This window comes from Anoplolepis gracilipes, chromosome 16 (genome assembly GCF_047496725.1).
Source record: "Anoplolepis gracilipes chromosome 16, ASM4749672v1, whole genome shotgun sequence".
In the NCBI taxonomy this organism is placed as follows: domain Eukaryota; kingdom Metazoa; phylum Arthropoda; class Insecta; order Hymenoptera; family Formicidae; genus Anoplolepis; species Anoplolepis gracilipes.
The window spans coordinates 3,478,440-3,505,817 of NC_132985.1; the positions used below are offsets into that span (position 1 = coordinate 3,478,440).

At 29.7% G+C, this 27,378-nt stretch overlaps 4 protein-coding genes and 1 long non-coding RNA gene across 27 annotated transcripts; 3 read left to right on the forward strand and 2 right to left on the reverse strand.

Moving 5' to 3' along the window:
- Positions 1 to 499: 499 nt before the first annotated feature.
- Positions 500 to 9,048, reverse strand: LOC140674732 (uncharacterized). Its single transcript, XM_072908499.1, has 7 exons — positions 8,727 to 9,048; positions 7,446 to 7,499; positions 7,263 to 7,273; positions 7,050 to 7,197; positions 6,685 to 6,789; positions 6,508 to 6,600; positions 500 to 6,437 (listed from the first exon to the last, which is right to left on the reverse strand). Exons 1-7 carry the CDS (start codon positions 9,046 to 9,048, stop codon positions 6,148 to 6,150), a joined length of 1,023 nt encoding a protein of 340 aa, XP_072764600.1. The 3' UTR covers positions 500 to 6,147.
- On the forward strand, positions 616 to 5,755 carry LOC140674797 (annexin B9). Of its 6 annotated transcripts, none has more exons than XM_072908570.1 (8): positions 617 to 880; positions 2,787 to 2,828; positions 2,973 to 3,354; positions 3,555 to 3,634; positions 3,717 to 3,963; positions 4,139 to 4,320; positions 4,830 to 4,893; positions 5,618 to 5,755. In XM_072908570.1, exons 2-7 carry the CDS (start codon positions 2,799 to 2,801, stop codon positions 4,878 to 4,880), a joined length of 972 nt encoding a protein of 323 aa, XP_072764671.1. In that variant the 5' UTR covers positions 617 to 880; positions 2,787 to 2,798; the 3' UTR covers positions 4,881 to 4,893; positions 5,618 to 5,755. The 6 variants fall into 6 exon arrangements, with proteins under 6 accessions (XP_072764672.1, XP_072764671.1, XP_072764669.1 ...); XM_072908568.1 differs by lacking the exon at positions 5,618 to 5,755 and adding an exon at positions 5,365 to 5,588 and having other exon boundaries at positions 618 to 880; XM_072908571.1 differs by lacking the exon at positions 4,830 to 4,893 and having other exon boundaries at positions 616 to 880.
- Positions 8,408 to 15,830, forward strand: Crebb (Cyclic-AMP response element binding protein B). Of its 14 annotated transcripts, XM_072908574.1 has the most exons (9): positions 8,408 to 8,782; positions 9,218 to 9,336; positions 9,635 to 9,847; positions 10,328 to 10,477; positions 10,657 to 10,780; positions 12,535 to 12,624; positions 13,140 to 13,283; positions 13,676 to 13,745; positions 13,848 to 15,830. In XM_072908574.1, the coding sequence occupies exons 3-9, from the start codon at positions 9,656 to 9,658 to the stop codon at positions 13,990 to 13,992; spliced, it is 915 nt and encodes a 304-aa protein (XP_072764675.1). In that variant the 5' UTR covers positions 8,408 to 8,782; positions 9,218 to 9,336; positions 9,635 to 9,655; the 3' UTR covers positions 13,993 to 15,830. The 14 variants fall into 14 exon arrangements, with proteins under 14 accessions (XP_072764675.1, XP_072764674.1, XP_072764682.1 ...); XM_072908573.1 differs by lacking the exon at positions 9,218 to 9,336; XM_072908581.1 differs by lacking the exon at positions 9,218 to 9,336 and having other exon boundaries at positions 9,635 to 9,748.
- On the reverse strand, positions 12,306 to 21,356 carry LOC140674800 (uncharacterized). Of its 4 annotated transcripts, none has more exons than XR_012048276.1 (6): positions 21,250 to 21,356; positions 17,477 to 17,787; positions 16,950 to 16,995; positions 16,654 to 16,717; positions 12,818 to 12,938; positions 12,306 to 12,720 (listed from the first exon to the last, which is right to left on the reverse strand). It is a non-coding gene; the product is annotated as an uncharacterized lncRNA (long non-coding RNA). The 4 variants fall into 4 exon arrangements; XR_012048274.1 differs by having other exon boundaries at positions 12,812 to 12,938; XR_012048275.1 differs by having other exon boundaries at positions 12,804 to 12,938.
- LOC140674799 (p53 apoptosis effector related to PMP-22) lies at positions 17,768 to 26,828 on the forward strand. Of its 2 annotated transcripts, XM_072908589.1 has the most exons (6): positions 17,768 to 18,373; positions 19,382 to 19,457; positions 21,282 to 21,468; positions 21,545 to 21,694; positions 21,780 to 21,842; positions 21,964 to 26,828. In XM_072908589.1, exons 2-6 carry the CDS (start codon positions 19,407 to 19,409, stop codon positions 22,176 to 22,178), a joined length of 666 nt encoding a protein of 221 aa, XP_072764690.1. In that variant the 5' UTR covers positions 17,768 to 18,373; positions 19,382 to 19,406; the 3' UTR covers positions 22,179 to 26,828. The 2 variants fall into 2 exon arrangements, with proteins under 2 accessions (XP_072764690.1, XP_072764689.1); XM_072908588.1 differs by lacking the exons at positions 17,768 to 18,373; positions 19,382 to 19,457 and adding an exon at positions 20,185 to 21,076.
- Positions 26,829 to 27,378: the final 550 nt, after the last annotated feature.

Consider the following 27,378-nt stretch of genomic DNA (forward strand, 5'->3'; position numbering starts at 1 on the left):
AGAGAAAATGTTTCTGAAGATCGTTCTTAAGTATTTTTTAAATAATCCATAGTATCAGATTAGATTTATCGAATTCTCTTTCAATGCATCATCGAATCTTTATTGTGATGTGAAGTGAATAAATTTACTCTGAATAGACATGTATGTTATATGCAAGTGACATCATACAATATATAAGGTGTGCATACACAGAAGTACAGAGAATATGATGTTTCCATTGATTTAACAATACTGAAAGCTCAACAAAATTTCTAATATTTGTTGAGAATATATTAAATATTTTAATATATTTTTGTATATTTAATTCGAGCTCCATTTACCATTCACATAGGAAATGCGTAGACTTTCGAGACACTATATACATGTGCTATAATTCCGTCACGCATTCTGCATGTTCAAGAGCGTCACGATCTGTTCTCATTCAATCAAGGATTATGAATCATTATATCATGCTTTTCACATTTAATATTATTCATTGCGAAAAGAAGGAAATACGTAATAAAAGTTTATTTTTTGAATTTTATTAAATTTGTACGCAATATATATATTGATGTGCAAGTTTTGACAGTAAACATGATTTTCATTATTATTTTTATCGATCTCATACGGCGTCACTCCGGCGAGCAATGGTTCACTCACTGTCTCCTTTGGCTCTACCACAGGATATTCCGTTCTCCACGTCATTATTTGGTGCTACGTCGTCAGCCCCACCAATGTGAACGTTCTCTCTCTCTCTCTCTCTCTTTCTCAACATTGTCCTTAATATCATCGCTGTCAGAGTTTCCACCCAGTTAGCAAAGATATTCACATTCGTGCACAACGCAACGAAGAATCACTCCAACCGGCATTCTCAGTGGAACTATAATAAACATATATTAACGTAAGTAATATTAAAATTATTTAATATAATCGATGTAATTATAATTGGTATGTCAACAATTTAATTGTATCAGCATTTATTAATATTTTTTGCATTTGTTTGACTCCGATAATCTTAGACAGCCAAATTCTAAATGTGATTAAAATATAATCAATGATTTTTATTATACAATCTTTATAGAGATTAGTAGCTTACTTTATCGGTACACGTGAGTAAACAGCATATTTATCTTCCTATTTTGAATTTAAAATTATATAAGTTTATAAAAAAAATATTTCTTTTTTATAAGATATAACAAAATTTATATCAAAATTTATCGCGTTTATTTTTTAATCAACAGCTTCTCTCCTCGCAATCGAAAACTAATATTTAATATCTATATTTTTTAGTAACTTTAATCATACTTTTATTTTTTAAATATGTATTTTATTTTCTTAAATACGTCTTTTCTTACTAAGTATATTGTAATCATTCTTAGTTTCTAAAAAAAAACACGTCATTAAAATCGTATGAATCATTCTGAGAACCGGTGAATAATGAAGATGTTATGCCATACTTCCGTCATCGTAGACAATTACATTTAATAATTTCGCAAACTTTCTTTTCTTATAGATTTTCTTAAAGATTCGTAGTTTATCATTTCGCATTAAAAAATTTATTCATCAAAGTAGTAAGCCAAACAATCGGTATCGATTTGATGCTTCCTGTACTAAATACATTCGAATAACCTTGACATATGTTGTTTTGGTACTAAGATTATTGCGAGGATTACTTTTGAAAGTATTTTTAACATTTTCAATAAAAACGAGAAGTAAAAATTAAAAGTTGCAGTCAATCCCAATTTGAAAAGTAAAGAAAAATAATATAAAGAAAACAAAAACATTAAAGTTAAAATTATAATTTACAGTCAATTCGACATTATTAATAATTCAATATTATATTGTTAATAATTATTATTGATACGAATAAAAAAGTACACTATGTAATATTCATAACATGAAACCTGTTTTTTTAAATATTTTTCCTGTTACTTACTTTCACTGTTGCGCGTTTTTTCTTTCGAAAGAATGATTGAAAATGATTGTTAAATTGTAGCAATGTTGTTTTGTATTTAAAAACCGGTCGTGAAATTTGCAGAGCAAATTTCGATTTCGCATTATGTCATTATAAAAATTCGGCAAAAAAATACCGGCCTGTTGATGCCTCCTCCGTCGTCTTCATCGTTCAGATATAAAACACGTATTGCCCCACCAACGAATTCCTTTCCTCTTCTCTTTTGTGCTACTTCTTGTCGACGGAGAACGTCTTACAGTCCATTAGTCGGCTACCAGAGTTGCCAGAACCGATATCATTTTCCGGACAAAAAAGGTAAAATAAACCACACCCCAAGTGTCACTTGCCGGTCTGATCAATATAATCCTGCGGCATCTTGCGAAATGACATGCTTTCATCATCATCATCTCCTAAATCATAAAATGAATATACAATTACTTTGACAATCGTTCAGCAATAAGCAAATGGATGTTGTACGTTACACGATGAGATCATCGTCAATAATGTGACGTGTATCTGAAACGAGTCAAGGACATACTGCCGCATCGTCGGCTCACACGTTTTACGCGCATTAATCATGACAGATGAGAATTATCAGCTTAGAAAGTCGCTCTTAATTAATTTTTATAATTATATTTTACATTATAATTAAAACCTCTATAATTATAATGTAAAAAACGTTAGTTGAAACGCAATTATATTTTTATCTTTCAAAATATCGCAGATTAATTTCTATAGTATCGTTAAATAATTAAATAATATTTAAAAATTAGATATACATATTAAAAAGTTTAAAACAAAATTACTAAATTTGTATTTGATGTAAAATAATATTAAACAAAAATGTTTTCAGATAAGCAGCAAGATGGCAGCTAGTCAGTATTATCACGTACAGGTAATTTATGTTAATATCTTAACAAGATTTACATAGAATAGTGAGCGCAACATTATGATTCATCTCGTTTCAATTTCTTGCCGGTATGAGTGGACGATTTTTACATAGACTTTTGCAATATTTCTAAGAAATAAATTCTTTCAGTGTACGCCCGCCGTCTATCCGGCCGATCCCTTCGATGCTGAGGAAGATGCTAGCCTCTTACGAACTGCCATGAAGGGTTTTGGGACTGATGAACAGGCCATCATTGATGTTCTGGCTCATCGTGGCATCATACAGCGATTGGAGATCGCTGATAAATTTAAGACGATGTACGGCAAGGATCTCGTCTCCGAGTTGAAGTCGGAATTGTCCGGAAATTTCGAGACAGTCATTTGCGCCTTGATGACACCTCTTCCAGAGCTTTATGCCAAGGAATTGCACAATGCTATTTCCGGTATAGGTACTGATGAGGGTGCACTCATCGAAGTCCTTGCGTCTCTGAGCAATTACGGCATCAAGACGATATCGGCCGTTTACAAGGATCGTAAGTAGTAATTCTAACTTATAGTAAACAGATCGTAAGTTCTCCAGTGAACTGTTTGCTTTTAATTTAGCATCGTCTCTTGTATGTGAAACGGTATCTAAACAAATTTGAAAATTGCAATTCTTATCTCGGATAATTAAAAATATCCGAATATTATATTATATAAATTCTGATCTATATATTCAATTTATCTTTGCTAGTGTACGATAAAGAATTAGAGGATGACCTCAAGAGCGATACTTCCGGTCATTTCAAGAGGCTTTTGGTATCGTTGTCCTGTGTGAGTAATTGAAAGATACCGTGCATTCTCGTCTATTTCATTAGTGTTTTTCTCTATCTTTAATTAATAATCGCAAACACAGGCCAGCAGAAACGAAAATACTGAGGTCGATGAAGAGGCCGCACTTCAGGATGCCGAGAAACTTCTCGAAGCGGGTGAAGGACAGTGGGGTACCGACGAGAGTACCTTTAATGCAATTCTCATCACTAAGAGTTATCCGCAATTGCGAAGAATTTTTAAGGAATACGAACGTATCGCCGGGAACAGTTTGGAGAGTGCTATTAAGCGAGAATTTTCCGGTTCTCTCGAGGATGGTTATTTAGCTGTGGGTAAGAACCGATTAAATTAGCTATGCAAGTATAAGAATTTATTCTCTATTAAATGCGTCTCTTTTTTTTTTACTAATTTATTCTCTCAAAATATTTATATATTTATATTCAGTCTTTTCAATATAACTCTTGGTTACTTTTATCGTTTTTAAATTATGTAAACATGTTTTTTCAGTGAAATGCGCTCGTGACAAGACTGCTTATTTTGCGGAAAGATTGTACAAAGCTATGCGCGGAATGGGCACCACCGATTCAACACTAATACGTATAATTGTAACACGATCGGAAATCGATCTGGGAGACATTAAAGAAACGTATGAGAGACTTTACGGGAAATCTCTTGCAGAAGCCATCGACGTAAGTAAAATATGCTATTTCTTGAAATCGTAATTTCATTTTATTTATTCTGAAAATAGCTGTTTTATTTACTATTTTTCTATTACATCTTCTATAAAGAAGTTAAAATATAGAAACATAATACTCTACATAAAAATAAAAACAAATATAATTCAGAATGTAAAGCTTGGATGTCTTTTTAACAGTTTTTTTTTTTAATCGAATCTTTCATTTTTTGTTCAGTCGAAACTGAATTTTATTTATTTTCAGCACCTATTCTACATAATTCTACAGCCTTTATACATTTAGTCGCTTAATACTTTTTATCTCTGTGTAACTAAAATTTATTAAATTACGCATTTATATCATAATTTCATCCTTTCTACATGTACGACGCATTCCTTAACTCGTAATCAATAAAAACTGCGGTTACAGTCGCTGAACTAAACAATATTAATAAAGAAATAATTTGTTAACTCACGTGTACGCGCTGTATCTCAGCATTGCATATAACTTTCCATAAATTTCAGGATGACTGTTCAGGCGACTACAAGAGACTCTTGCTTGCCCTTCTCGGATGAAAATATTTTGATTGTACGCAACAGTTTTTTATTTATCGCAAATTCTTCAATGCCGCGGAGATTATACATATCGTATAATATTTTATTTTATATTATACAAAAACCTTGTGTATGGTTAATTTAGTTTATTATTATATTTTGCTAATCGTTATAGTGTTACTTTGCGCTTGATCAGAATAACGCAACATCTGTAAAAATACATTATAAAATAACAAGAGAAACATACATAAACACATGTACACACTTCGATACATGAGTTTCTGTAAAGAAAATTAAAAATCAATCTATTGATTGGCACTGTGTATTAGCAAGTAAATTGTTGACCAAAACAAAAATTTGTCCCTCTTTATATACTAATACTATTAATTATGGTCCACCTCTGACTGCATGCCTGTACTAGTTACACATCATAAATACATGAAGGTCTGCATTTGTCTTAAGTTGATGTTATTTTTAATTTTCCCACATTATTTTGCATTTACAGAATGACTGCAGCGATGACTTTAAGCGGCTTCTGATCGCGCTATTGAATTAACGAGCTCGAGAAGATTTATTTCTGTTACTAAGAGCCCAATCAGACATTTCGCTCGTTAACATGAGTGTTAATAATCTAAAAGCATGCAAATGAAAAATATATTTATAATACATTTTATCTGCAATTAATGTATATTTTCGCAAATAAACTTTTAGTTCATTTCATTGATAACACGAGAGAATATCTTTGTTTTCTTTTCCAGAACGATTGCGCTGCTGAGTGGAAAAGGCTATTGATAGCAATGTTGAATTAAAAAATAGTTATAATTATATATAAATAATTATAACTAATATATTTATAACCATTAAGGAGAGAGATAAAAATAGTATTGGACCGATAAGTATGTATAAATGTGTATACAAAATAAGTATACAAAACGTGTTATCATTCTATATATTTTTTGTGTAATAACAAATCTATAAAATTACAAAAAACATATATATATATATATATATATAAGTATATATATATTTTGCAAAAGAGTAATTATTGAAAAGACTTAGCACTTACATAAAAATAAATGCAAGTGTTTTTAGAACAATAAGATCTATTATATTATCTGTTATATTATCTTATGTCTTTAAACAAAAGCTGAGCACTATTTAAATGCTTGGCACAAAAATAAAAGAAATGGTATATATGCAAATTTCAAATAAAAATATGTAATGTAAGATTGTATGTATTACTTTAAACAATATATATACCTATATAAATATTCTGTTCAGTATATATCTATACCATAATCACATTAGGTAATATAGAATATTTTTTTTTTTTAGAAAATAGTGATGACAAATTAAAAGGGATATTGTTTTCTATATACTTTAACGTTTCACGTCGTTTACTGTTAATACAACCTAGCTTTAATTTAGAAATTTTAATTTTCATAATTTTTCCTAAAATCTCGAAACATGCATGAAATCTATCAGTATCAACATCTATATCATAGATGTGCAAGCAAATCTCAATTTCAATTGCATCTACAATATCCTCTCCCACACAGATAGGCGGTGGATTCCTAGCTAAAAATATACATTTGTTAAAATACAATACTAAAATTGCATATTTATTGACTTGTAAATTGAATATTACCTGAAACTGTCTCATTAATAATTGCATAATTGTTGTATGTTACTGTGATTGAAATTCCATAATCATGCTCTAAATAACTTGCATTTGCACATACTACATATAAAAATAAAGTCTTAATATAATGCAATACATAAACAACTAATAACATTAAGTTATAACTTAAAAATAGTTACTTACATGTTCCATTTAAAGAGATTGTATCCAATTCTATAAGTTGACAGCATCCACAATTATATTCAATACATTCACAATTATTCTCATGCAATTTTATAACAGATTTATCTAAAACACAAAAAAGAAATCTAAAATAAAAAAACTACAGAAACTTGCAAAGTATAGTTTAATTTCTTCGATCTTTTATTTTTTATGGATTAAATGGAAAGTATGAAATTTTTTTATAGTAATTTTAGTCATTTAAAAAATATAAAAAAATGTATGCATTATTTATAACACAATATATATACATACATGCGTTTATAAAACTAACATTGACACATCTAAAAATATTTTTAAATATATATGTATATATTTAATGCATATACCGTGAGATGTTTCAGAGTCTGCCGTTTCTGTTATCACATTTTGACCTTTCATCTCTACAACCTCTGCATAAAAGAATAATAGTAAGACAATGCTAATATGCATCATGCTATTTAATGTAATGCAATGTAATTGTTTCATATTCTTCTTCTATTGTCGTAATACTTGGCGACAATTATAAAATTGCTTCAGATATTTTTCGTATAGCACTGTACTCTTCTTTCATCTATTTAACGGCTCCTTATCTAACACTGTATCATTTTTCTGCTGATGAGAAATGTAGCGGCAAGAAAGAAAGACAGAGAGAATATCAAATATCTTCGGGACTCCCGCGCAGAAGTGAGTTATTTAGTTGAATTTCTTACACTTTTTGTATTTTCCCTCTCTTTCTCTTTAACTTTTATAATATATATCCATCTCATTTTTAGTGTAAACTAGTACAGGAAGTTCACCTGTAAAGAACAGACCTATGGACTCGGTGGACTATCAAATTCGTCGACTATACCGATTGGTTGCTATTGGAAGAACTCCAGAACTTCCCTAGAAATTTTCTATCCGCTAGCCAATCAGTATGCCCGACAACTTTATGTTAATAGCCTGTTTGCAACTGCATATTATAACCATGTAATCCGATATTAAATTTATAATCTACATTTATTCGAATGTTTTGTAGAGATATGCGCTATAAAAGATATATAATTTATATCTACGGTCCAGAAAACGTATTTTTATGAGAAATGTAATTTTTACTTTCAATTTATACTTTTATTTTATTATTTATATTCATATTTATTCAAAATTTGTAAGAAAAGAAAGGTTTTAATAGAAAAAAAAATAAATTATTTTACACAATTGAAATATGGCTTTCTTATTAGATTCTACTTTAATTTGAAATAAATATTCTACTTTGCAGTATCTCTACTGATGGAAAAAATTATTAATTCTGATAATTTATAAGAAACAGCTTTCTCATAGAGTAAAATAAAAAAATTATCATTTCATGATACAATTATAAAATAGCATTTATATACATGACTTCAGATTTGTGTTGAAAATTATTTCAATAAGTTGTCAAAGAAATAATAAAAAAATAAAAAGATACTACAATTCTTTCGACTTTTGCTTTCGGGACAAGACAGAGAATCTCGCGTAAATAATCCTTGAAATAAATCATTATTATTTTTTAGAGATTTAGAAGAAATTGTGTACATAAACCGAGAAGAAAAAAAAGGAAGATGGACAGAGAGAGAGAGAGAGAGAGAGAGAGAGAGAGAGAGAGAGAGAGAGAGAGAGAGAGAGAGAGAGAGAGAGAGAGAGAGAGAGAGAAAGAGAGAGAGAGAAAAACGCGTGTGCGGGAGGAGTGATGAAAGATCGGAGCGCGACGGAACGTAATACGCGATAATCGCCGGTGATTGACAGGAGCACACGCGATCGTGCACGCAACACATTAGCACACAGCACACATGTCGGCATGCCGCGCGTAGAACGTAGAAGAGATCAGATTATGAGGGGGTGGAGGGCGCGGAAAAAGAGCGAGCAGCGAGCGGCCAGCCAGCAGCGACCTGCAGCCCTCAACAACGAACGACGACGACTGCCATCTTGAGCGTGACGCGCAACTTAGAGGTCGCGGGCTCCACCAGTGACGAAGCAACTGTAGTTTTGACGTGGCTGCTACGTACCTGCCCGACTGCCCACTCCGATTGCAGCAAACTTGGTGACGAGAAATACGTAACTGGTAAGTACCCCAGCTGGAGAATAATAACAATCGGGCATGGACCAGCGCGCTCGCGTACGGCTTTCACGCGCGACAAGACCGTCCGTGGGCTCGATCCAGGCGTGCGTTTGTGCTTTCCTCGTCGCCGTCTCCGCGCGACGATATCCGCATTTACTGTCTGCTGTGCGCTGAGATACCGTGAAATATGGCGCCCCGACAAGAAACACGCACGTATTTCTCGCCGCGAGGCTGACGGGGGGGTTACAAGAACGGCCGTTCTTTGACATATCACGTTCCCGCGAGATCGTCGCGGGGCCATTCCGATCGTACTTCCGGAGTAGACGTCGGACGCGAGGTCGTTCTCGCGTTTCCCCATGCGCGGTGATTCGTCATTTCTTCGCTACTCGACCGAGCACCTTCGAATGTGTTTATTGTTCTCTCGCGTATTATTTTTAGATCCGCTTATGTAAATGACGCAGTAAGCACCGACGGACTTGTCGTTGGCGGCAAATTTGAACCGCACGGACGATTCGCGTTTCGATGAACTTCGCGGAGATTCTCCGTAAAAGAAATGTGTACGAAAACATATTTATATATTATTCTCTTTTCTCTATATTGACATCTAATCGAAAATTTATAACAATATCATAGCGAGTTTTTCAATAAAAAATTCTCTATTCAAGCAATGTAAATAAAGTGTTAAATTGTTTAATTAAATACATATAAAGTTGGACACTATTATATATTATTAGTTTTATATTATTATATATATATATATTTTTTTTTTTTTTGTTCAATAGAATACAATTGGATTTAATTTTAACTTTGCTAATCATACAGATGCAGTGTATTGAATTTTTTTTTATATTGCAGAGCTCGCGAGGTAGCCGGGCTATGGAAAGTATGGTCGAGGAAAATGGATCAGCCGTCGATCCGTTATCCACGGGTTCCCAGAGCGGTGATGCTGCACCAGCGATTGCAACTTCGGTACAATCTATCGATAGATCGCATCAGCAGCAAACTCACCACCTGGTAGCTTCTACCAGCATTGTGCAACTGACACTACCTTCGTCAGGAACAACACAGGTATACAGGAGACTCTCCTGTGTATCTATGTCCGATAGTTTGCTTTCTCTTTATTTCGAAGCATGCATACATCATTTATTTTGTCCTTCGATTGTGATTATTTCTATAACATAAGTATCAGTTAGGTATTTGATCTTGCATAATGCTGGTTGTATCTTAGAAAATTACAAAGTTCCCTTAAAATCACTTTCATTCTTAGATGATAAGATGGTTGTAGGAAATACTTTTTGCAAATTGAATACATACATTTAAAGTTTTAAATAGGTTCTGCAACTGTTCTTACATTATACACACAACAAATAACATGTATATTATTCCTTTTTATTAGCAAATTATATCAGTACACATATAATATATGTGTTTACATACATATATGTATAAGGAATAATGACCATGTATGTCTGTATGTGTACCTATAAGTATGGTTTTAATGATGTAACCTTTTGTAATACTTGACATTTATGTGTGACCTTTACGTAGGTGCAATCAGTCATACAACCTAATCAGCAGTCTGTAATACAAACCGCGACGAACATACAGCCTGTTGCCATCCCCAAAGGAAACGTTATTTTGGTTAGCAAACCTAACTCTGTTATACAAACTGCACAGGGCAGTTTGCAAACTCTGCAGGTAAACCTTGTGTTTTATTATTTAGATAGAATTAGATAGAACGATTTAGATAAATATTAGTATATGCAACACAATTGTATCTATTGTATGTGTGAAAAAAATTTAGTATTTAAATTATTTAATAATAAAGCAATAGAAATAATATATTTTTGATTAATACTAATTTTCTTTTTGTTAAGGTGGTTGAAACTGGTAGCGATGACAGTTTTTCAGATGAAGACTCACCTAAAAAGAGAAGCATTCTTACCAGACGACCATCTTATAGAAAGATTCTCAACGATTTAGGTGGAGGAGAGATTACAGGTAAGATATTTCTTTTTAAAAAAATGCTCATAGACACTTATATCATGTGAAATCATAGAAATTTATATAATGTCAAAAAGAGAACCGTTTTAACCGCGTAATTTATTTAACGATTTATCGCGAATATAAAATGTAAAAAAATATTAAAGATAAATAATTATATTCACATATTTTATTTAATTATATAAGACGTTTGAGTGCATGTCAGTTCATACAAATTAATAATATGAATATGTAGATACAAAACGAATAAATAATATAGTAATTTGCATATTCTTGCATATATTTTAAAGTCATATAAACTTAAAGAGCTTTAATTATAAAGGTATCTAGCATTACTGATATTTAAGTGTCTTTTTTTTCTTTTTTAATCATTGTTGTATGTTCAGATATGTATGTTATATATGTATATGTATGCTGTTTCCAACAGCTACAGTTTAATGAATATTTGATATGTTAAAACTCTTGAACATACTTCAGTAATTTAAATTGCTAATAACAAAAGCTCTTTCAAGACATATTACAGAAATTTATTATGCAATATTGAAACATCTTATACATCACTATGATATATTTTGTGTTGCATGTATAAGAAAAGTATGCCATACCAAGCTTGTACTGTACAATATATATTGCAAACAGTAAATTAACTTTGAAAACAGATGTGGAAATTAAGATGTGAAAAAGTTAAGATTTTGGAAGAATTTATGCATAGATGGCTTCTTTGATCTATCATGTTATATCAAGTAACAAGTAACCGAAAAAGAAATTTAAGAAAAATTGAAAAAGATAAAACCCTGTACGCCTAATAATAAAGGAAATCGGATAAACAAAAACTCGAAACTGTCTATCTTGGTTCGGAAAAAATAATTTCTGAATATTTTTCATCGGCGAATACACTCTTGTCCACCATGATACACTATGGAGCACCAAATATTATTACGTATAATTATCAACTTGATATTTACATTCTTTGATTGAATTTCTAATGTATGCAGAGTATATTAGAAGGTAAGATTAAGTAGCAGTAATTTTATAAATAAATATCGATTTTTGATAAATGAAAAGAACATATATACATTATAACATAGATATTTAAATAAAATTCTATATAATCATTATATGCAGCATTAAAAACATAAATAAATAAATGTTTTCTCTAAATTTATTTCTCAAACAAATTAAAAGTGCAATAATCTTTTTGTAGATTATAATTCGCGTGTATAATTCTCCTATTCTTAATACATCTTTTGTGTGTGTGTGTATGTGTGTGTGTGCGCGCGTGCGTGTGTGTGCGCGTGTGTGTGTAATGATTAGTATCACTTACATAAATTGATTAATTCTGTATATCTGATTTAATTATTTCTCATCTAATAGAAAATAAATTATTTTCACTCAAAATATTTTCTTTTCTTTTTTGTATGAGCTGACTGCACACAGCGGAACGATAAATATAATCAACAGCCAGAAAAGAAATAGTCCAATAAATTATAATCAGTCATATGACGAATTCTTATTTTGTTCTTTTCATTTATCACTATGGTAAAAAAAAAAACTTGTCTGAATGCATAAATGCTCTTTTGCAAGTCTAGAATATATTTATCCCATGCATTATTCAAGTTCTGTTTAATAAACTATCTGATTTGGCGCTCTGGGGAAAAAAAATACAAAGCAGTACATTGTACATAGAATGACGTACGTATATTAGTGATATCGGTTACCTAATGGGGGTTTGGATTGATTCGGTGTTGCAGACGGTCGTTTGCCCCCCTTAGAATCATCTTCCGAGTGTGATTCTAACGTGGACAGTGAAGTGTCTTCCCATTCGCTCCATTACCAAACAGGTTGGTTACTTTATCTTCCTTTTACATATCTTTCCTGGCTGTATTACATTCCACATGCTGTCTATATATATGTAGTTCTTTGTATTCTTCTGCATACTAAAGGAGATGATGTTAGAGAGATATTTAAAGAAAAAAAAGAAGAAACAAAACGAATTATATATAAATCAAGAGATGCACACTCTCTCACATTTACAATTGTCTTCCATCCCTGTGTGTACTGCCTAATACGTGATATATCATTTTTCACGATACTCGCTTGGTGTGGCATTCTTTGCTTATGGGATGATGTCGATATACTTGTCATTCGAATCATGCTGGGGAAAAGCGTTAACATTTTAAAACATTATTTTTCGAATGAAATATTAAAGACGCAATAAGTATCATGTTATCACGTATATAAAATCTTTTTCAATGCATTATTATTTTCAGCATTGCATTATTGTGATGCACGCGCGATATATTATTTATTTCCTTTATATCTGCGTTACATATTTTCGATATAATTTGTTTTACAGTCATTCCTGCCGGTACTATTCAAATTGCGACCCAAGGGGAGGGAGTTCCGGGGCTTCACACATTAACTATGAGCAACGCGACGACAGCGGGTGGAGCTATAGTGCAGTATGCACAGGGCCAGGACACTCAATTTTTTGTCCCAGGTGTGCTTTTGCATCATTTCCGAGATGTCAGAAAGTTTTATTTTATTTCTCTGGATGCTCTCTTTGCTTTTATAACACAATATTGTATTATTTTAAAATAATACATTATTGTAATTTCTTTCTTTTCCAACATAGTATTATAATATTATCTTATTACATGTAATTATAGTTTAATGTATAAAGAAGTAATATATTATCACATTAATATATTAGTGATACATACGTTATATAGATCTGATAATATAATTTGACATACTGTTTAAACTATGTTCTTTTGAATATATAGTAATAATTCTTATCGAGCAAAATAAGTAATTTTAGTAAAAAATATATAAAATTTTGATGTACTTAACGTAAAAATTTTGAAAGTGCAGTCTCTCACAATGTTCCAGCTTACACAGGTCATGGAGTTGTAGTAGAAGATGCAGCGCGAAAGAGAGAGTTAAGGTTGCTTAAAAACAGGTAAGAGGGAATTTGTCATAATCGTACACATTTATACAAAGATAAAGATACTTTCTTTTGCAATGAAAAATATTCTTACCCCTATATCTTTAATGTGTTTAGAGAAGCGGCGCGTGAATGTAGAAGAAAGAAGAAGGAGTATATAAAGTGCTTAGAAAATCGTGTTGCGGTATTGGAGAACAGGAATCAGACGTTAATCGACGAATTGAAATCATTAAAAGAACTATATCAACAGAAAACCGACTGAGATTGGTATTTCAAGTTTGCACAACAGTGTATCAAAACTATTATTCAGTCGAAGAATCTGTACATGTCTTGTTTGTGTACATTATCCTAAATGTTACTAGGGGTAAGTGATGGTGATGTACATGCATTCTTATAAATAAGCGTTTCTCTGTAACATACTGTATTTAAGTAACGAATACGAAGGCTTGTGAAACTTGCTATTACTAAAGCGGGAAGCCAAAGTTATATGAGACACGGAGGCAGCAAACACGTATATAGGCAATATTTGGTACATCAATCTCTATTTTTTGGATAAACATATAACAACTTATTCCGGGCATTCGGAATAAACTCTAGATATTTGAAGAAATTTCAATTTCATGGTCTCAAGCACTTGGATCGTGTTAATAACTTAACTGGCATATAGTATACATGTTTGTTTAGCTATCACTGTTTACCGCCCGTTTGTATTAGATGAAGACGTGCCTTGCTTTGTCATGACACTTCGCGATTTATTGTTTGCCAAAAATAAAAATCAGCTTATTTAATCAGTGCAATAAAGCGTATCTTTCCATTTGTGAACTATTTGTTAAAATAGTTTCATGTGGCTGGTGAGGTAACATGGGAAAGCAAGATGCGCCTTCTTCTATTAAAACGGGTCTTAATACAAGATCTGTGTTATAAAATAATGAAACCATTTATATGTTGGTTTCACAAAAAATTGGGAAGCATGCAATGCAACGCTGAAAAAGATCCGCTTCTAATATGCTTGTTTAAAAATTTAATATTCTATGGAAGAATCTTGGCATCGTATATAGAAAATTACAAAGATAGTTCAAATTGCATTCTCGTGCAATTTGAAAGTGGCATAGAAAAAAGAAAAGAGAAAAAAAAAGAAAAAAAAGGATGCATCTCTCCAATTTCCATATCTGCATCGCTTTTCCGTTTGTTGTATAAATGCGCGTACACTGAGCGGTATTATACATCGCTTTTAAAATTAGTAAAATAATTTTTGTTTTGCGTCTCTCATCAAAATGTCCCGTTCATCAAATGCTGGATAACACAACACTTGTAAAATATGAATGTAATATACATCAGGAGTGCCTTGAAGATTTATGTATACTTGGGGGATACATATACATATGATTGATTGCAACAAAAAAAAGCTTATGTATATGTATGTATATACGTATGAAGGAAAATATGTTGTAGGTAAATATGGGTAGATATATATATACGATATTTTTAAAGTATATTAATATAGTTTTATGTATACTTGACACACATTATACACATACACACACACATGTAACCCTATCACGAGAATTGTATTATTTTTTTTGAAACGCGTTTCCGCATAATCTCATCATTGTCAAATTGAAACCAGTTATTGACACAATCGAAATCTCGCGCAATGTATTGTGAATAATGTGCGTGATTTTATGAGAAAATAACGTTAAAAACCCAAATAAAGAAGATAATTTTTTTAACAAAATTTGTTGGAATTGATGATGTAGCATGTAAACTTTACTTGTTACTTTATTGATACAAATAATTTTGAATTCACATATGATACATTTGTGTTATTTCAAAAAATAGATATATCCATTATCATGTTTTCTAATAAAAAAAAAAAAAAAAAAAACTAAAATTGTTTATACCAAAATATTTATCGGAAAATTCGTATTTCGCTGAATACAATCGTTTAGAGTTTTGTATTTTATCAATTCATAATCATTCGTAGTTTTGTAATGCTGATATGCATAATAAACATTGTCAATTTATGAAATGTTGCTTAAGAAAAAGAAAGAAAACAGAATGAAAGAACCATTAGAAATAATAAATGTGCCGTATCCTTTATATATGCATTTTATTATTATCATTGCAGTTATCAGTTCTTGATATTTATTAAAGGCTTATTTATTTTACTTATTGTCCTCTTCCTTTACATTTTGTCAGCAATTTTTGTCAACTTTAAATTATAACCCTTATTAAATATCTTATGACAAAATGGACCATTAGAGAACATTGTGCAATATATATATATATATATATTTAGTTATTGTTCCATTTGTTTTTACAAACATGGTTAGTATAACTAATTAATTTATATCTCTTGATTTTAGTACTACAATGTATTTTACAAGTATCAGTTTAAATCTATTTTTTCTTTTTATATAATAAAAATATTTATTTTTTTACAGATTAAGGTTTTTTTTAAGAGAAAAATATAAGTATATATTTTTTAACATTAAATAAAATGAATATGATTACACATTAATAATACGAAATTATTAATGAATATGATTATACATTAATAATACGAAATTATTAATTATATATATATATTGCAGAATGTATCAAATAGTAACGACATTTTTAATGGTCTATATATATATATACATATATATATATTGAATCTTTTAATACTTTTTATATTTTCTAAAAAATATTCTTCTCTTACATTGCATTTATCTTATTACTATATCACATTTAAAATACAAAATTCCAAAAACACATAAGTTTATTAACCAAAAGACACTTATCAAATCACTTTCATCAGTTTTTATGATTTTATTATTCAGCAAATAAATATTAAATAATTTGACGTTTCAATTACTCACAATAAATAATCTCAATAATTTTAATATTTTCTTATATTTATATATGCACATATACTTACACTACTTATCTCTAAATCTCTGCCTGCTTATTTTTATCCGTACAGATCCTTTTATGGAGTATTCCTATATGAAAAAATATGATAAATTAGTCATACTTTCAATACTAATAATTTTCACAAAAAATTTTTAATTTACTTCAGATGGTAGTGCATGTAGAAATAATCATAGTCGAATAAAAGTTTGTTAAAAATTTTATCCCATTATTTCATTAAGTCTAATATTTCATCCTGTATGTTGTTCACATTTATATATTAAAGACATATGTAATTTATATATAACAAATAATGATCTTTACCTGTATTTGCTGCAATGCAGAATTTATGTTGACATCACACATAATTCTGAAAAAAAATATATTAACATATAATTTATATGCTTAAACTCATCTTGATAAATATAAATATAAAATATTTTTCAGTTGGTAGTGCATGTATGAATATAATCATATTATTTCATACTTAAAAGATCATCCTTTTAGATTTACAAAAAAAAAAAAAAAAAAAAAAGATGCAAACTTTACATACAAAATGTAGCAAGTCACTTTTTTTTATTCTCCAAATATTATAATAAACACATTTCAAACTTAATTATTTAAATTGAATTCTATTGCAATCGTATATATTAGGACAAGACGAACAATTACAGTGGATGCACGTGGATTACAAAAGATGCGTGCATAGTATTAAGTGTGCTATTTCGACAAATTATTCCTTATATCTTATTTTAAGTTTAAAAAATAATGTAACCGCCGATTAATAAAAAAATATTGAATAGTAAAGCCTTTCCTTATAGTGAATTATCAACTTTTTACGGTTCTATTACCTCTTACAATTTAATCGTCCACTCTATTCCTATAAATCCTTCCTGCATCATGGATGCGAGATGCGAAATGAGACACGAGGCACGAAGCACGAGGCTCGAGACCGTGTCATAACCATAGACAAAATTCATAGACAGAAGAGCATTGTATAGCTGTAGATGGCCAATCGAGTAACAGCTTATCCAAAAACGAAAGGTTGATTGGCTAATGCGAAAGAGTCCAGAAAACATGAAAATGTCCTCATTTCCGGTTTAGACATTTTTTTGAGTCAGTCGCATCGTGTCTAGATATTCATGCATGATTGTTGTGAAACCTGAAACCATGAAATACTCCCATTCTATTTGCATTGAGATTATAGTGATATTTCCTTAAATAGAAAGTGTGTAATGATTCATAATTACTTGTAACGAGTAGCTTGAATCAGCTTGAATGACAGAGTGCAGAAAAGCATAAATTGTCAAAATAACGCATCGTGATTCTACAAAGTTTGTCGCATGCGTAGTCTTTAAATATTCCTTTAATAATAGATAATTCACAATTATTATATTTTTCTATTATATCTCACCCGTGAAAATTTATGCTTTTTTTTACAAATTTCTATTTTCCAAAAAAATAATCTAAACTGTGTAGTGTGGTGTGACTAAGATCATAATTGCAAGAAAGCACGAAGCCTATAGTAGTTAGCGTCTATGAATAGTCCCTTTGTTATTGTTCACGTACATTAAATATATTCGATGAAAAAATTAACGCAGAAAAACGTTTTATTGTGTTCAAAATTAAGATCTGTTTCCGGGATCTTTGTAATCAGTTTGTGTTGAAATCCTAGTTTCGAAATCTACAATTTATGTGCCAGTATAGTTAGCACATGCAATGGGACAAACAGAATTTTCTATCTAAAGGTAGTAATAATATATATTTACATCTAATTTTCATCCTAAAAACTTTTGATAAATAATTCTCGATGAATAAAAACTTTCGATACACATAACAATAAATGTATTAGCTTTCTTCTTGAGATAATATGTGTCGAGGTTAGAATATGATTCTTTTATCTTCTGTATTTTCAATGGATCAACTTGAGGTTCCAATAATTTCATGTATGATTCATTGAATTGTCTATTATTTTACTGGTAGAGTAATTAATCTAGATATATGTGCAAAAAACAAAGTAATAGATTTGTTAATTTTAATTTATATATTTTGCACCCTGAGTAAAGATATATTTAAGTTTTAGAAAGAAAGATGAAAATATTATATAGACAGAATTAAATTGAATGAAAAGAACAGTTAAAACAAATGGATTTAATTAAAATATAGAGAATGGAAACAAAAGTTTTTATTCCTACTCGTACTTAATGTTCAAGATAATATCTCTTATTATTAGTCAGCTCCCTCATCTCAAATGTCAACAGCTTTTTAATATTTTTTTTGTTTCCATTTTGTGATTTAGATATGTCAATAAGTTTATTTTTGCATATGTTCAGTATATATTCTGTAATATATTGTACAATAGAAATCTACAAGATATTGTAAATTAGTAAGAACAATTTTATTGTTACCAAACTCATGTTCAATCCTATATAAGAACAATAAAAATAACTGCTGTTAGCATATTGTATCTGTATTTTCAATATAAGAATAATTAAATCTACTTGAAAAATAAATATTCTACTTTTATATATCTTTAGAAACCTGTAGAGATATCCTAAAAAATTATTTTATAAATTTATTTCTTATTAAATATTTTAAGTAAAATATTTTGATGATCTTACATTATTTTTGCCTTATGAAATTGAAATATACATTATTTTATTCTGCTTAACACAATAATTCAAAGTTCTCCATTTATTTTCTCCAAAATTTATATTATTTTTTTTAATTATAAGTTTTTTCTCTTTTATTTTCAGCTAATTCAAAATAAAAGCAAAAACAATGTCTCAAACAACTACTATTGAAACTCTTACTATAACCAGACCATTTAAGGTAAGTTAAAAGTTTAATTATACATAAGCAAATTATGCATATCTTTTCATTACAAAAAGATTTTATTACCTATTATTTATATATTAATTTATTATAGTCTAAATTACATTCTTTACAGAAAAACTTTATATTATATAACAGATTAGTCTTTTCTTTTACTTTTTTGCATGTTTTCATCAAAATGATGCCAAGCATCATACCTTATAAATAATAAAATGTGTACATAAATTTTTTACAAAAATTAGACCTTTTAATTTTGACATCTGTCATATTGATTCTGTCACTTTGAATTTGTTAATTTTGATATAAATTATTAAAAGAGTGTTTAATTTAAACAAATACAATTTAAAATTTTGACATCTTCAATAATCTAGATTACTAAACTTTTTTTAAATACTTATTTAATTATGAATAATATATCTTATTAATCGTAATCGATAAAAATAAATCCCTCTTGAGAATCGAATATTATAATTGCAAAATTGTGACATGTGTAATATTTGGAATTATCTATAGTGTTCAAAAAAAAAAAAAAAAAAAAAATACGGGAAATGGTTGTTTCTCTCGTGTACAGAAAAAAAATTATTTAAATATAGTTGAACAAAATATGAGAAGATTCAAGGAGTAAAATGTAAAAATGGGAAAAGAATGATTAGAGAGAGAGAGAGAGAGAGAGAGAGAGAGAGAGAGAGAGAGAGAGAGAGAGAGAGAGAGAGAGTGAGTCAGTGACAGTAGGGTGACAGAAGGAAAGAGACGGGCAAGAAAGAAAATGAAAAAGAACTGAAAGAAAGGGGAGAGAAAGAAAAGAAAGCAGGAGAGCGCAGAGATTGGTACTCGCGCGCACTGCGCCGCGACCTTTAATGGGCGCTGATGGGCGCAGCCTCCCTGGAACCTGGAATCCGCAATTGCTTCCCTCCCAATCCCAGTCGCGGAGAGTGTGTGTTCTCTTGAGACGCGGTCTCCTCTCTCTTTCCCTCTTTTTATCTCTATCTCTTTCCCTTTCTTCTCGGTTTTCGCGCGTACTTACAGTGTGCTCCCGCGTATTACAATTGTTTAATAAATCTGTCCGTTCGCGTCGGCATCGACGCCAACCAACACTGCCATTGTGAAAGAGATCCGTCATTCCGTCCGCTCCGAAAGAGAAAGAGAGAGAGAGAGAGAGAGAGAAAAAAAAATAGTTCGCGCAAGGGTTGCCCTCGTCCGATAATATGTACAGCGATGAAAGCCGTTGACCCGCGCGCCCGTTAATCAACCCTGTCTCCCTCCCCCTTCCTTCTAGCATGCGAAATCACGATCGTCGCGCGAAACCCTTGACGTCGTACGTTATTATTTCGCGATCCGCGGCGTATCTCGGTGCTGTTTAAAGTGCATTCGCGAGTCCGTCTCTTCCGCCGGCGTGCTTGAAACGCGGTCGAAAATTGTGGACGATGTTCTACGAGCGCCGCTCGGGGATGATGTCGGCCGTTCGTCTTTAAGAGCCTCTCGTTCGCGATCTCGGCTACGAAGTTCGGCTACGCTCTTCGTCGCGCGTGTCTTTACCGTTGGATTGCGAGTTCAGAAGTAAAATGATTATGTATACGGTCGCGGAAGATCACATGGGCGATAACGAAATCGCGCAGGTATTGCCTAGAGAAAAATATTTCTCTACCTATAATCTTTCTTATATATATATATATATATATATATATATATATATATATAAGATATATTTTGAACCACAATTGTGTGATAATGATGTTTTTAATGGTGATTTAATGAAAATATCTTAATAATTACATAATGATTCCATTACCTTAGATTATATGTACGCTTGTCTCTTTACAGGTGATTGCATTTATATGCGGTATCATAGTGGTATTGCTGATGATAATGGGTCTGGCATCGACTGACTGGCTGATGGCTCTGGGATGGAGACAGGGCTTGTTTGCCCATTGCATCGAAGAAGGTGCTCCAACGCCACTTCCCTTTAACATGCCTGATCCTCCAGGATGTTATCCTGCAAGAGATAGCGGTATTCATTTTATTACTGAATGATACAAGAAGAAACAAGAGACAATAAATTTTATTTATTATATCTTACATTACAGCTTATATAAAAGCAGCTGCAGCCTTATGTGTAGTTTGTCTTCTAACAGACATTGCTGCAACAATTCTCACTGGTTTAGGTTTGCGTACTCAAGATCATAGAGACAAGCACAAATATTACAGATTTGCGGTGTTTTGTATGGCTGTTGCATGTAAGTATTGTATGAGATTCTTTTTTTTTAGTTTTTTTCTTTTCTCTTTGGCTTTTATATAATTATATTTCCTATTATGTTTTAGTGGTGTCTCTCTTGATAGCACTGATCATATATCCCATATGCTTTGCAGCAGAATTAAATCTTGGTAAGGTATCAATAATTAACTTTATCGTATGACTTTTATAGATTAAAAAGAAACAAATATCTTGCGAAAATATAATCGTAAATATAATTGTTTACAAATTTATAAAATATACAATTCTTAGGAAATCGAACCAATTGGGAATTTGGATGGGCATATGGCGTTGGTTGGGGTGCAGTCATCTTTCTGGTTGGTGGAGCAGTACTATTGTTATGTGAGAAGGAAAGCGAAGAAATTTATTACAAGGAAAAGAAGACTGTTCGTGACGATATAGGAAGTGGTGGTTCCATGATTGGCATGGGACATCACGCAGGACGAAGTGGAACGCAGCTAGCCTAGTGGCATTGCTCCCTGCCCGATGTTGTTCTCTAGGTGATTTATTTTATCTTTTTCTGCTCTCACAGTTCGACACATGCGCATACGAGAAGACATACAAGCTTATAAGACAGGTTTCTTGATAGGATCTTTTTGGCTCTAATGCAAAGAAAACTATTCTTACAGATTCTCTGACAAAACTTTCCTTAATATACAAATATCGAAACATTAATAGTTTCTTGATATAAATATATATATATATATATATATATATATGAAAATAATAATAAAAATAATTTGTAAATTAAGGTACACATGAGAAAGTAAAAATTTTCGCGTTTGTTGTTTAATAATATTTAATATTGCATTAAATTCTGATTTATTACAAAAAAACTTTATTATTCAATATTAAAAATTAATAAGATGAAAGAGAGAATTACATTAAATATTTGGTGAGAAACAGTAGATTTAAAATTAGTCAAAGAATCTGTAAGTCAGTTTTTACTGTAGCTGTTTGGAGATTCTGGAATAGACATAATTTGAGTTTATTAGACAAATGTGTATTCATGTTATTATCAATTAGGATATATCATAACGTCTCATTATGAAAATTGACAAACATTTCATTCTTCTCATTTAAGACTATTCCTTATTTAACAGTCACAACTTTTATACTGACAATTTCGGGACCATTATCAGCTTGGTTTTGTTAATATATTTCTTACATTTTGCATAAGCTTGAACAATTTTATATATATATATATATATGTGTATGTTTTTTACTGTAATTTAAAATTGGAAGGCTTATCTGCACATATAATATATGCGACGACGCTGCATTTATTGTCCATAAACTAAATTAATAAGAATATCATATTCTACATCGAGTCTGAGATATAAAAAACAATTCAAGCAAGAATTTCATATTTCTTTTGCATAAATAATGACATATATATACTAATGATATTACAATTGATGAGTTTATTAATAAACTTTATATTTTTTTATTTGCTTTTATTTGATATTAAACATAATTAGAAACAGCCAAATAAAGATTTTTTTCTATTAAAATTTATTTTCTATTAGATGAAAAATAAGATTTCTTATCTGTGTGCACTGGGTTTTAAGATATTATTTGTTAGAATATCTTGACATATATAGTCTTTATGATATCAAAATTCGTCCAGTCTCTTAAATATCTGTTGTTCCCCTTTCAAATAAATAGCGTCCCTTTTAGCTTTATCCTTAATAATTTACAACTAAAAGTTCTAAATTTTAGAGAATAGATATAAAAAAAAGCTTTATTTTGTTTAAATTTTGAATAGGTTTATTTTTAGCAGTATTTTGATTGGAGACTTTAATAATTCATACATAAATTCATACAGAAATTGTCAAAATGGATAGCATCCGTTAAAATTCCGATAAAATTCTCGAGTCGTAAAAAATCGAGATAACGATTTCGATGCATGGGACGCTATTTAGTACACATGTAATACAATTATATTCAAGTTATCATACTATAAACAATGTTCTTTGTTACTCCTGCACAATTCACATTCTTCTACAATGATAACATAGCATATTTTATTTAGCATATTTTATTTAGTTTTTAATCGTATTTTTTATTTAGCTATACAGGTTGTTCCAGGAAAAATTACATATATGTGTATTACTCGAAAAGCCTAATAATTTTAATAACAATAGAAAAGTAGAGAGAAATCATTAGTAATTTAAAAATAGAGAAAACTACTACAGTAGAAAAATATATAGAAAATTTATTTACGTATTAAGAAAAATATAATATGAAAATATAGTAGACTTATTGAATAAGAGAAATAATTACAAAGCTGCTACTGTACCAAAATATTGTTTCCTAACAATTTACACTTTCAATTTTCAATATTTTAGCTAAGTAGACTTTTTTTTCAATATACTAAAAGTATATCAAATGAACGCAAATTTGTTTAAAAGCATTCGAGTAACACCGTTCAAGCAATCAGAATATTTCCACTGGGATAACCTGTACATTTATAATCAGAATTTTTAATAATCAAATAAAAAGAAGATATTTACAAAAATTATTAGTTTATTACGTTAAAATTTATTTTCTTAAGTGAAATTATAACTGAAAAAGATATATATGTAAATCATAAAATTTTATTATATAAACTTTATTATATAAACTTTATTTTTTAATAAAGAGCATGCTAAATTTTTTGAGATAAATGTATTAAAAGCATTTTTGCTTTATCTTACAGAATATTTGCGTAAAGATAATTATAATTGAATAGTTTCAGTCGTAATCGCTGTCAAGAATATTCTGTAAGATAAATAAAGTTAGAACTTTTGCTTATACGTCCGGTTGTTGCCTTAATCATATTATTTTTTATTTTTATGGGAAAAAATTGTCTAAAAATAATATATATGTTCTGATACATTATCTTTTTCAAACTTTCTGTAAATGTGGTGTATATATATATATATATATATATATATATATATATATACTACATATATTAGTAACTTATTATTCTATGCACACACATCCTTCTTTTTATTTCTTATTCTTTTTCCCTTTTGTCTCTTTTTTTCTTTCACTTTATATATAATCTACCTATATTACTAATATATACATATATAAGTATATATATTTACAATATTGAAATCTGCCACTTTTATTGCATGTTATAAATTTTCAATATGTATAGCATGAGGCACACATCCTGAGAGGAAAAAACACAGTTTATTATATTTTACTTAATATATACTGTTGATACAAACTTAAACTGAAAAGAGCCCTATAATTTTAGTTTTAAATTTTATTATAATGGCTGTAAATTTCTTTGATTTATAATAAGCAACTTTATTGCAGACTGAGACAGCTCTTTAATTATTTATTGTGGAATATTAAAACAATGATATATGGCTGAGATGATGTACAAGTCTTATTTAAACCACATTAATTATTTATAAATGTTTTGTTAATGAAGTAATTGAAGAAAAATGAATATTCTTTATGATAGAAAAATGGCTTGACTGAAGCTTATTCATTCAATTGTATATGCTGATCATCTTCATCCATTTTACATTGTCTGCATTGAAAAAGAGAAAAAACTGTAGTAACTTATACCGAAATGGACCTTGTGCAGCATGAAAGCGATCAATCTCTTTCAAATGCTTGAAAGCAAAGTTCTAAACATTGTAAAGTGATGTCCATCGTTTGTAGCGAATCTTGAACTTATTACCTCATGTATCTTTTAAGTTAATTATGAAGCACAAAACATTAAGTGTGGGATGGAACAGAGGCAGCTCGGGCAGATGTTATTTATTGCGTTATTTACTGCATTAGATACGTGTACGTATATGTGTATATATATACATAGATATAATATTTTATAACTATATGTAGTTTTTAGCATTATATACACACACGCAAATATGTAATAGTTTGATGCGTGCAGTTTGCAGTATACAGTGAATACGGTCTACGTTAACGCATTAAATTCTTCATCGATTGATATCGAATTACAATTGAACCTCTCAGAAGCTAGTTGATTAACTTTTCTTTTTGTAAATTTGTTAATTTTAGTATTAGAGTACTTTAATCATATGCGTGTGACCTGATACTAAAATTATCATAAAAAATTTACAAAAAGTAAAATAATCAATTGGCTTGTAAGAAGCTCAATTATTATAATACAATTTTTATATATTTTAAAAGAAATGGAATAATGTATGCAAAAGCACATTTGTGCTAAATTTTGAGCATTTTTAGTTGATACAGTTAAGAGAGAAAAAAGACGAGAGAAACTCGAGAGACTATTAAGAATTGAGTACAATGTTGTTACATTATATTCCGCTTATACAGTAGATTTTATATTCTATAACTGCTTAATCCCTCTTTTTACCGCAATAGTACTCTATTACATAAGAAACAATATTGCGATATAAGAAACTCGTAAGAAATTACAAAGTGTATGTAATAAATTCGTGATTTCTATATATCATATGCACATAACATATAAGACAATCTGTTATGTCAGTCTTGTGTATGCTGACTGTATGTAATTCTGTCGTCTATTTGCAAAAACAAAAAGAAAGAGACGCGATAAATAAAAATATAATAATTAGAAATATATTAATATATAAAATTATATATTATATTATATTATATATTATAACTATAATGTGAAACACATATCCAAATATACGTTTTAATAAAATTAAGAAATCAATATAGATAGATTAAAAATATTTAAGATTTTTAAATAAGTTTTTCACCTGATGTGTGAGTGTAAGTTACATACATATATTGGATGTGTTTGATCGCGTCAGCGTTTGCAAATTTGCGACAGAATCACAATTGCTATGTAGTTATCAGATTTGTCATTTTCTACTGTATTTAGTAGGCAATTTTTTTTGTTAAATAGAATTGTACAACAATCGTAAAAATATGTCATCGCTGGCTTATATTACACACGATTATTTAGGCATACATTTTGTATAGTATTTTAAAGCATATACATATCGCACTTATTATAATAAGTATATATCGTTACATGTACAAGTATGGATCGTAAATTGACAGTAAATTGACATATTATTTGTGCGCCATATTCCAATGTTAACGTATTGTATTGTACAAAGAACATAATATAACGTTAAAGCTATAACTACATATCTCATTGTTAAACGAGGTGAATTCCACTTCATCTTAAATTCTTTCTAGACAGTTTTAAATTGGTTTTCTCATACATTTTTAATTTTCTGTCTAATCTCTAATTATATTAAAAATCTTGTTTAAATAATTTACTTAAATGTTTTTTAAGCAAAATTAGTTTTAAATATCTTACAAATTCATGAGAGAAAAATGCAAAAAATATATATATTTTCCATTTCACATTATATATATATATATATATATATATATATATATATATAATTATACATTATATATATATATTTTTTTTTTTTAGATTACTCAGTATATAAATTATTAATATTATTTGAGAGAATGAAATACAATATGTGCAGTAAAAGGTTCATGAAAATAATAAAATTTTTTGAAAAGCTTGCATATCTCATTTTTATAAATTCATATTTTATTCCAAACGTTAATTAATCGTATAATTTTATTAAGTTTATTAGATTCCACAATTTCTAAGCATTAAATGTACACTTAACTGACATCTATTATTAAGATTATTATATTTATTAATTATTC